The 11,270-nt window shown below is 45.0% G+C and overlaps 2 protein-coding genes across 2 annotated transcripts in view; both read right to left on the minus strand.

Moving 5' to 3' along the window:
* LOC149353764 (uncharacterized) overlaps nucleotides 1-1,174 on the minus strand; it is a 38,610-nt gene extending 37,436 nt beyond the window's left edge. Inside the window, exon 1 of the mRNA XM_089577403.1 lies at nucleotides 525-1,174. Within this exon, the coding sequence (XP_089433529.1) occupies nucleotides 525-1,166 (642 nt within the window). The 5' untranslated portion in view covers nucleotides 1,167-1,174. The remainder of the gene's footprint in view (nucleotides 1-524) is intronic.
* A 6,982-nt stretch (nucleotides 1,175-8,156) lies between these two features.
* Nucleotides 8,157-10,748, minus strand: LOC149353765 (uncharacterized). Its single transcript, XM_089582821.1, has 2 exons — nucleotides 10,596-10,748; nucleotides 8,157-8,790 (listed from the first exon to the last, which is right to left on the minus strand). The coding sequence occupies exons 1-2, from the start codon at nucleotides 10,680-10,682 to the stop codon at nucleotides 8,353-8,355; spliced, it is 525 nt and encodes a 174-aa protein (XP_089438947.1). The 5' UTR covers nucleotides 10,683-10,748; the 3' UTR covers nucleotides 8,157-8,352.
* Nucleotides 10,749-11,270: the final 522 nt, after the last annotated feature.

Genomic DNA, 11,270 nt, shown 5'->3' on the forward strand with positions numbered 1-11,270 from the left:
CCTAGGCGATGAATTCTTTCAACTCCCGATATTGTGACACCAAGAGTGGTAGCTATGACGCCGTCGACAACTTCTACCTATAGGTCCTCTTTAGTTTCTTCTTTTGATTCTTTTATCCCATAGACAATTACGTTGGACCTTCTGCTCCTGTTGTCTAAGTCATCAACTTGAAGTAGTAATTTGTTCATAGTGCTTTCTAGACACGCAACTCTGTCTTCGACGCCAGTCATTCTCGATTCTAGAAGGGATAACGTGTCGAGTTTAGTGTGGATCGCTTCTAATGATTCGTTAGTGGCCTTGTTTTCGTTTTTGATCTCGCTGACATCAGCAGCAATCTTTCGCACTTCAGTCAACACTTCTTGCAAACTAGGGCCTGGATTAGATTCCACGTCGCCGGCTAACAACAGCAGGCACATTAAAGAGGTGAAATATTCAAAAATGGCAGAACACATTTGCCGTGGACATGGCAGCACCAACAGGAAGATGTCATTACTTCGAAAACATTTACCGAAACGCTTTCTCACCTGGACGAAGAAAACGAGAGGGTTACTGGTCATCATCCTAGCAGTGCCGCCATGCCCAATGCCGGTGTAGGGCGTGTCGCCGTATCTATAGGCAGGTGATATCGATGCCGTTGTGGTTCCCGGTGCGCTTCCGGAAAGAGCGTAGCCGAGAAATTCAGGCTGGTCGAGCATCCCGTTGCAGGCAGCTTGGTCCCACGGTTCGCTGAAACACTCGTCGGCCCGCAGAATGGATGGTGTCAGTGCTGTCTCAGGGATCCGGACGCCGTAGACATAGTCGTCGACGTACAGCACAAGACGAAGAGCCTGGACGAAGAAAACGAGAGGGTTACTGGTCATCATCCTAGCAGTGCCGCCATGCCCAATGCCGGTGTAGGGCGTGTCGCCGTATCTATAGGCAGGTGATATCGATGCCGTTGTGGTTCCCGGTGCGCTTCCGGAAAGAGCGTAGCCGAGAAATTCAGGCTGGTCGAGCATCCCGTTGCAGGCAGCTTGGTCCCACGGTTCGCTGAAACACTCGTCGGCCCGCAGAATGGATGGTGTCAGTGCTGTCTCAGGGATCCGGACGCCGTAGACATAGTCGTCGACGTACAGCACAAGACGAAGAGCCTGGACGAAGAAAACGAGAGGGTTACTGGTCATCATCCTAGCAGTGCCGCCATGCCCAAATGAATAGAAAGCCCCTTTATTCAGCTCTGTTTTTGGATATTGTAATAAATATTGAATGCAATAGTTTATATATAAAAAAAAATGTACTGAAACCTTCAGAAAATGGTCATTTTTCCCATGTCACGGAAAGAGTTAAGGCAGAGCTTAAGTGCCCCCTAAAAATTTTTACCTGATTCATTGCCGATTTAACGTCTTGAATGAACCTTCCAACCACCTCGCCGTCGTAACTGAATGTAGGTGTTTAGTCCTATACAACCCTCTACTTGCTCCCCTTCTGAAGCCTAATTATGATAAACGCCACATTTACGTCAGTGATGTATAATTCGTTGATGTGGCCATTTATATCCGAGAAAAGCTTTCTAGTGGTTGCCTGTTCATTCTTAAAAGCTGTCGGCACGTGGTTTGATAGCTTTGTGATGTGCAAGTCGCGAGCAGATTTGTCTCGACTGATAGCACCCAAGCGTAGCCAATTCTATGTTGTTCCAGACTGTTGGCGTTACTTCACATGCCGTATCTATAAAGTTCGTTGTCAACTTTAAACTGAGCTCGGCTGAGAGCGGAGGCGGGCATTCTGTTCGACTACCTCCGGGCTCGCTTGTGGCTATCACCGCCGCCGAGACATTCAGTTCTTTTTGGGCGCTAGTCAGCTCAGTAAACAGACTCCACCCCGTGACAACATTCATCGAATACCCCATTAAGTTCCCGCCGTTTCAGAAAAAAAAACACTACACAGCAGAATACATGAGCGGCCTTTAACTCTTTCCTTACCGCGCCCATTGAGCACCGTTATCCCGCTAACGATGACTTCGCCGCTCGACTTAGGAGCCTTCCGCGTTGCTTACATGCACACTGCGCGCCTGGCTAGTAGTCACAGAACCGAAGTTTCGTTTCTTATGTACTTTTTTTCTTCTCGCCAGGGGGCATTTCTTGAACGCACAACAGGTGGGTAGCTTAGGTATTTACAGAAAAAACCTTGGCTCAGAATGTCGGAAAACAACTAGGAAACTAACCAGACAGTATGGAGGGCACATGGACAGGCAAAAAAAACGCGGAAGGTAAAAACCTGTTTAATTGATTTGGTTTGGTTTCGTGTTTATTTATTTAAAATGAAAGGGAAAGCCAAAGTTAAAGGCGGTAGGCCTGACTAGGCCTTGGCTCCCTGATACAGGTGGCAGCACACATTTTGAGCGCAAATATGGGGCAAAGCGTGACACCAAACAATATAACAACAATGTGACACAAAAAAGTATGAATTGAATACATTACGTGATACCTATAGAAGCCAATCAGAAAATACATATAAAGTAGCAATACATATACTTGTTACAGAGAAGACAATAATGCATCTGCGTCACTAACAAATTCTATGCCACAGGACGCTTGCAAGGAAGCAAAGCCACTGGTAAAAAAACATATATCACAGCGAGTATAGGCCATGAAACTATACAGGATGCTCATGGAAATGTGTTTTTAAGCATTTTTGAAACACATTAGTTGATGTCAAGAATTCCCCGTCTATAGTGAAGTTTGGTTTATGACAAATGGAACCTGGAAAGTTAATTTCTGTTTCCCATAGTTAGTCCGAGTGATGGGTACAAGCTTCCTTCGTGTCCTCAGATGGGCAGGCCTGTCAGGTAGAGTGGCATGCAATCTGTTACGGTTAATATACTGCAGTAAACAAAATAATAAATTTGTTGTGCTGGTAGAATAGGATCTTTTTGTATAAGGGTTCAGTAGGCAAGTCTCGCTGCCTTCCACAAAAGCATTCAATGGCTCTTAGAGCTTTTTTTTGGAGAACAAGCAAGCTATTAAAGCTACCAGATCCAGTGCTTCCCTAAACAAGAATACTGCATAATATTTTGGAATAAAAAAGAGCATAATACAATGAAATCTTGAGCCAAGTGGGTGTTAAGTTAGTAATTTTATAAAAACATCCTACCGTTATACTAAGATCTTTTACTAAATTTGAAACATGCACATTCCATGAAAAGTTTTCATTGAACCAAACACCTAGAAATTTGTGGTTGGAGACTTGTGTTATAATATTTTTTTATATTTTATAACTACAGCACATTGTTCAGTAGAGTTGATGGGCCTAAATATTGTCACGTTGTAGTGACGGCAGTACAGTAGTCAGGAAGACACCAGCCAGTCTTGGAAACGAAGCTCTTTATTTGGGCTGACTTGCGCCCGCAAAATAACTGAATCACTCGGCGGCGGCGTAAGCAACAAACGTGCTCGTCGGTCGTCGAACTACGAATGTCCGCCGCTCGCGGCATCGCTCAATTTAAAGCCGGCAAGGAAACTTCCAGATAACAAGACAAGATCATCTACAGAAATCTGGAAAAACCTAGATGCAGCCTTTCATGGCTGCGATCAATCGAGATTAGTGTGGTAGCTTCTCGCGTCACGAACAAAAGTGATAACAACCCTTTCCTGCAGCCTTGAGCGTGTATGAACAAACACTACAATGAAACGTGGCAATATGATGTATGTCGTTCTCGTGAGATTCAAGCCAAGTTTATTTGCCATCAACCAGTTTTCTAACCTATTTAAATAATCATTGACCCTTGTTGCCAGTTTAGGCAAAGAACATTCTGTGAAACAGGCATTTTTATCATCAGCAAACATTATTAGATCGGGTGAATCAGAAATATTAGTTATGTCATTAATATACACTATCAGTAACAATGGTCCCAGAATTTATCCTTGGGGAACACCTTGTTTTATAACCCTACTAGTTGAAGAGCAATGATGACCTGATGAGTGGAGAAGAAGCGTAGTCGATACTAGAAAAGGCAGATCATGAAGGAATTGTTCTATGATATCTCAAGAGGTAGTTCAGATGAGAGGATCTTAGAACACGCCGCTACAGAAAGAAATTTGACGAAGATGACACATGTGCTGTATGCGGTAAATCTGTAGAAACAATTAAACATCTCATACTAGAATCTGTAGGCATCCATCCGGATGTCGATGGAGGCACAGTCACTCTGCCTGAGGCCTTAGGGTTTAGAGATAACAATGGCGATGTTGGTAAATCTACCATGGAAGTTAGTGGAAAGCGATTCGAATATTGGTGGCTCAAAAGTAGAGAGGTGACATAAGGTTAGAAATGTACCACTGAAGACGTATTTAAAGAAAATGGCGAGTTTTAGTACCAATTTTAACACAGTTAAATAAAAACGAAGAAAAAAGCCAAGCATGGATGCAACTGCCATCACCCCGTTTCAAAGGGGGCGCTCCTATCTTCCTTCTCCCTTTTTTCCATCCATCCATCCATCCATCCATCCATCCATCCATCCATCCATCCATCCATCCATCCATCCATCCATCCATCCATCCATCCATCCATCCATCCATCCATCCATCCATCCATCCATCCATCCGTCCATCCATCCATCCGTCCATCCATCCATCCGTCCATCCATCCATCCGTCCATCCGTCCATCCGTCCATCCGTCCATCCGTCCGTCCATCCGTCCGTCCATCCGTCCGTCCATCCGTCCATCCGTCCGTCCGTCCATCCGTCCATCCGTCCGTCCATCCGTCCATCCGTCCGTCCATCCGTCCGTCCGTCCGTCCATTCGGTGACGCAGTAGCGTCAGAGTGGCTTGGCAGTCTCCGCATGCGCGACGCGCACTCTAAAACGTTGCAAATCTCAGGACTACGCTTCGTCTGCGTGTGATTTATCGACCACCCTTGCAGCAGCGAGTCTGAAGATGCTGCCTTTTGTCAGGATTTATTCACATCGGCGACAACGGAACTTGCCTGGAACACAGGTGGCCGCACTCCGGTTCCTAACGAAAGGGCTTCCAGTTGTTTTGTAGCAAGAATACTACTAAAGATAGAACCGGATTTTTTCACAGCTAATGGCCAATAATTGTACCCAACATTTTAGATATTTTAGAAAATTCTTAAGATTTTTTTCCGCATGCATTCTTTCACTGGCAAGGTTTTTTTTCAATTTTCTTCTAAACTCTTGTTTTTGCGAGTAAAATTTTTTGCTGAAACCCGCATTTCATTTTTTTTTTGCTGAAACGCGCATTTGTGCTCAAATGCACCTATAGAGCTCATTTTATTTCGCTTTGCTTTCGTGCATTGGATTAAGTTATAAATTCCACAGTTTTACAGGAAAAAAAACTGAAATCTACAAAAAATTGAAATTTTCCCCGCCGTAAGCAAAGATTTAAGCCTGTATATGCTTCATCTGTTCTTTTAATCTCGCTGAGTACTATGAGTTCCCCCTTAATACCTAGGTCTTGGGCAGCACTGCTAGGCTACTGTCACTCGATAAGGCCATCGCGTTAAACGCAGTGAGGTTCAGTTTCAAATCGCGGCCTGTCTGAGTCTGCTCGGAGTCGCTCGGAGCTGCTGGGGTCTGAGAGTTGGAAGTTAAATAGTATAATTATTCCTTTAGGAGGCTGTGGCCAAGTATTACACTAGAGAGGCCATATCCTGCTCTGGTGAGAGGGTGCTGTTAACAATGGTCGCTGGGATTATACCTCGCCCGAGGCCTGGTTGTCCAATGCCATCAACGCTTTTTTTTATCCGGGGGAGAACTGCGGTGTCACCAGTATTGGAGCAGCATTTTTTTTTCGCACGCGAGGTGTACGCTTCACATCTACGCCATTGCTGCATCCATATTAGCATTATTACAACATAAATATAAAAAAATGCATGCATGACACTACAACCCTGCATGCAATTAAGCACGTTCCTCTGGCTGCAATTGATGTAAGAAACGTTTTTGAGATTTTCCCTTCCAATCTGTTCCTTGCACGCCCAACAAATTTCTGTTTTTTTTTTCTTGCATGCACGAATTCATGCATGCACCTTTCGGGTGGTAAGAATGCGAGGGAAAGTGTCCGTGCAGGGCGATCTTGAAATTATTCTGACGTTATCTTAACCTCTTATTTAGAGACTTTCCAGACTAACCTGCACTATATTAAATAGTTCTAAGTCGCTTTTTGCTTTTTTATGGTTTTGTATTCATAGTAGCGAGTGTATTCGAGATGTTTCCCAACCTTTCGCAGAAACAACGCATCCTCAAATTATTAAAAGCTATCCTTATTGCATAAAACGGCATTTCACCAACCCTTGTTGTTGGCGTCTTCAACCTGGACGTGATGAAACACAAACAATTCGTCAATAACATCTAAAGGCATCATTCTAGAAACGAACCCTTCGCCACCGACAACGTCTCGCAACTGCTGTTTCAACCTCACCTTCCGGTAATTAATGCAGAGTAAAAACCATCCCGAACATTACCACCCCGTTCTCTAATTTCAAAGAATGCGCCATCGAACTCGAATACAGTGAAAAGGAGGTGTCTTGTAAAGCACCGCGTATACTACCTCCGATTCACGAAGGCTTCGTGAATCACCCTACTTGCAGCATGCTTTTATTGGAAAACATGTTAACAGAAAGGGGTGCAAGATAGAAGAGAGATGTTTGGTTTGGTTTATTCGGGTTTAACGTCTCAAAGCGACTAAGGCTATGAGAGACGCCGTAGTGGAGGGCTCCGGAAATTTCGACCACCTGGGGTTCTTTTACGTGCACTGACATCGCACAGTACACGGGCCTCGAATTTCTCCTCCAAAAGAAGAAAGATGTGATTTAAGCTTATAATAAAGGGCGACGCGCATATTTTCTCCCGGCCTAACTGTTACATTACTACAACAACACGATTTGTCAGTTAGCTGCTTTCTATAATAATTAGGTTCTGATTTTCAACATGGTGGGCTTATAATCACAACATTGGTGTATTTAATCGTGTTGAGCGGAGCTTTTGCAGAGCTACAGCTTCTAAAATCCTGCGTATTCTCGCCGAATCTTGCACTCTTTGAAGATGCTGGAATGAATACAGTCCGTATCTAATCATCAAACACAGAAATACAAAGCAAAACAATTCGAGCAGCACTCGAACTCTGGACCCATCGCATCCAAAATCAATAGTCGGCTGATTGAGTTATGTACTCTTCTTTTTAATTCGCTTTGGGGAGAGAACAAAAGTCATCTATTTTTGCAGAAAATGACATCGATGTTTTTAGTATGAACATGCAGCTCAAAAGCTGCAGCCATTCCCTGCGCGCTTGATAAATTAATATACTCTTGCAGAAACATCTCATAAGCGCTGATTGCCCTCAGCCAAGAGCTTTGTCAATGTGCAGATGTAGTTGTACTTTTCAAAAAGAAATATGCACTAGTAGAAAGGCAGAAAGCGGGAAGGAAACCGTGCCTTATTCGGACGAAAATAAAATGATCCGTGTTCGTTGTTGTAAAAAGCTTGGCAGCTTCAGGATTCTGAGATGCAATGTCCCAGGCGGCATACGGTAATTGCACAGTTCTGTCCACTACATGATCACGGCTCGAAAATTAAGTTTTTGGGCGACAAATACAGCTCAGCAGCCTGAAGCTCACCACGTTTGCACTCCGAAGGCTGGCGCTTTCTCCATGTTTTTTTTTTGCAGCCTGATATTGGCATGTCTTTAGAATACATTTTTGCTTTTACTCGTACATTAGTACTAGTCATATTTGAAGTCTTGACCTAAGAGATTACGGTTTGTCTATGGCACAGAAGCGCCATGATAAAGTTTTGCAGAGCTAAACTTATCGACTTAACGCATTAATCAGAGAAATCTGTTATAGCTTTAGTTTAACCATTTAGCTTAATCCCGCCCTCCCTATCCTCTTCTTTTCTGCCCTGTCGCACTTCCCTTTCCCTCCTCTCTCCTAAACGCGGAGAGGGGGATTTCCGTCCTTCCACTTTTCCACCTGCCAAGCTCCACAAGTGGCTGGAGGCGAATGAATTGAGTTAAATTAAATTAGATTGTATAAATTAATTTACCAACTAATTAAAGGTCTTAAGAATGACGCTTTAGATTCTACGGCAGGTCGCAGGGCTATAGGGCAAAGCCAAAATCATAGGAGCTGTGCAAGGAAAGAAAACAATAAAATCATTCGTAAAATGATATATCTGTAATAAATTTATTTCTCTTTGTGCTTACAGTTCCCATCTACCGCGGTCTTCGAGTTTGCCGATCTAGGGGCTCCCTGATACATGATCTACTATTGTGGCGCATCCTGGGGTGCTTCCATCTGTGACTAGTTTATTTCACGTGGGAGAGGGGAAGGTTGGCTGTCTAGATGTCAAGGTAGTCTAGTACGGGCCGACGCCGCCAAACTGGGTGCCGAATCCTTGCTTTCCGTAGGATCCCTGAGCTCCGGACGCCCCCTGGTTGAAGCCAGCGCTGCCCTGGCCGAAACCGGTGCCGTAGCGGTTGCTGGAGGACTGCGAGAAGCCAGTGCTGCTGCGGTGGCCGCCCTGGTTGCTGTAGCCCTGAACGTTCTTGTAGGCGTTGCCCGTGTCGAAAGCTCCACTTCCCTGCTGGTGACCTGCGGCGCCAGAGCTGAAGCCACCTTGCGCTCCTCCGGCCTGCTGGTTGTAGCCGGCACCAAAACCACCACCGTAGCCACCACCCACGGGGTAGCCAGCTCCGTAGCCGACACCAGCGCCCAGGCCGCCTGCGCCGAGTCCACCGCCTCCCAGGAGGACGTCACCGGCGAAGCAGGCGCTCACGCCCAAAAGAACGAGGACCTGCAAATTGTAAAGAAAGTCGTCAACGTTGGCGGGTGTGAAAAGGGCAACGCAGCCGTCTGACTGGGCGGATAGCGTAGTGTCACGGCACTGAGAATGCAAAAACAAAGTGCAGAAGCGACTATTTCATCACTGCTGTCATAGCTCGAAGGTCACTTAATAACAACTTGTTATCATCCATTGCCCAAAGCCGAAGATTTGTTAGTGCAGACACTCTAAAACGCTTCCTACTGATTGCTTTATCTATTATAACTTTTTTTTTGCTAAATGAAAGGACACGAGCATATGCATCACAGTTATTGCGATGTGTACATGGTTATGGATACATATACCGTGCTCCAAGCAGAGGTAAGCACGAAAACATACTCAACATCGTTCAGTATCGCGACTTTTGAGTAACCAAGGGGGATCGCACCAACGCTCTCCGCATTAAATTTTATTCTTTTTGACTGCAGTACACACTTACATAGGAAAACCCTAAATGAAGGCAATAAACGTATTTTTTATTGACGAAGACTTAACGAACATTTGCACTCCTTATATCTAGACAACAAAACTCTTTTGGGTAAGGAATCTGAAAAGGCGTTCAAACATTCCGCAGACATAAGAGTGGACGCCTAGTTGAAGAGGAGCGATTTCTTTCTTTTATTTTTAGATTACGCAGCCAACATTCCTGCTTACGCAACCGATCATGAAAGTGGACGCGCGTAGATGGCCATGCTGTGTGCCACAGTTATGCTGAGAAAGAAAGTCCAAAGACAATTTTAAAACCATGGTACCATTTTAGGAATTCTTGCCCTTTTAAGGGCTGCCAAATGGGACGCAAAGCTCGTTTGGAGAAGCGAATGGAATTTCAAATTCGGAAGGCGTCTGGGCACGATTAAAAGGGCACGATGAGTGAAGCCGATCAATAAAATTTGTTGCGGGCGTTAGTGACAAGGTATATATGGTTTTGCGCTAAGCTGTTTCGTACAAAAGCAAGCTGTTTGCGCATATATAGGGGCTTAAAAAGTTGTAAGTGAAAAAAATAAATTACTCTCCGGTAAGTTAATTTCGAATCGTTGAGTCATAACCCTCGTTGGAAGTTTCTGGGATTCTCGTATGCGCTCCGTTTTTTTGGCAATGCTTGCTAAGCAGCATAGGAATGAATCATGCTGTCCAGCTTCTAGCTCCTGCTAATATTCATTACCTTATTCCGAAATAAAATTTTGAGAAACCGCCTGTGTTTCAGCTGTGCAAGTTAAGATATCTACTCTATAACGCGCTCAGGATTCATCAAGTTTTATCCTACCAATTTTGCTAAGACAAGACTGATCAAAAGAACTGTGAGCGCTTGCAACGAAGGTACCAGATTAGTAGGTTTAGAAATGCTCAATACTCTCTCCCCACGTGAGTTTTAAACCAGCGCTGAGGCAACAGGCAAAAAACACTTAGCAGGAAACTGGCAGTTACCTGCTACGTGTTTAACGAGAATATAGCGGAAAATATTCCAGTCTACATTTAAGCTTCGTAGCGCCAAATTCTGCGGCTGCTCTTTCAGACATGCACAAACATAAAAAGGGGCGCGGTCTCTGTGAAATATAAATACCGGTAAAATTGCAGTAAGTACTGATCTCTGGGTCGTACAACAATGTTTCGTCTACAGGTAATCCCGTACGGGATCTTTTCGCAATCAGCAATCATATATGCACACCGTTGCGCGGTTCCACATTTTCTGTCCAATGCCTTATAGCTTGCAAATGGCATGCAACAACAACAAAAGAAAGAAAAACCACTCTTGCCGCATGGTTTCGAACAAGACTTACGAGGGACAGCATCTTGGTTGATGGAAGATTGACTTCGAGACCTACACGGCAGACAGAAGCAAGTAGAGTGATGACTCCGCAGGGCATTACTGCGCGTTTTTATACCTTGCCGAGGGTTAGAGCCCTTTCTGCAGGAGCACTATCTGGCGATTGAGCGCGTGTCGCCTTCCTGGCGGAGTAAAGCGCGCTTCCTGGGGGAGGGCGGTGGGGGGCGGGTATCATCTCCCACGCGGCCGGTCGTCGTCTGGCATCCTGTCGGAGGATTTCCACCCAGATACGAGACGGTGAGCTGCCTATCTCGCAGCGCAACAGACTGCTTCGAGGGCGAGGTGTGCGCTTCACTACGTTGCGCTTCCTCCCAGGGTGGAGCTCAGGCGCACACGCGGCCTTCAGGGAACCGTGGTGGCATAAAGTCTAACCTAGTCGGAGAAATCAGTTCGCAGCACAGTGCAGATAGTGCTTTCTGCATCTGCTAAAATGAAGGCTTTAATGCTAGGATCGGTCAGTGCTGTTTCGTTATACTGACCGTACAGTAATTTTTACAACGACGAATGGTGGCATTCGTCATGCGGAAAACCTTCCCCGCCTCCTGTCTTTACCTTCAGGACATAAGGGGTACGCTTACTGGGAAAGATGTTTCCTTACACTGTCATCTGTATATGCTCGTTCTTGTTT

The sequence above is a fragment of the Amblyomma mixtum genome, chromosome 3, assembly GCF_055824585.1.
Source record: "Amblyomma mixtum isolate Tamu chromosome 3, ASM5582458v1, whole genome shotgun sequence".
NCBI lineage: Eukaryota > Metazoa > Arthropoda > Arachnida > Ixodida > Ixodidae > Amblyomma > Amblyomma mixtum.

Excerpts from the sequence above, each read along its gene's own strand:
- LOC149353765 (XM_089582821.1), bottom strand. The coding sequence starts at position 10,682 with ATGCCCTGCGGAGTCATCACTCTACTTGCTTCTGTCTGCCGTGTAGGT. Across the intron at positions 8,791-10,595 it reads CAACCAAGATGCTGTCCCTC|GTCCTCGTTCTTTTGGGCGT; the intron begins GTAAGTCTTGTT and ends TACAATTTGCAG.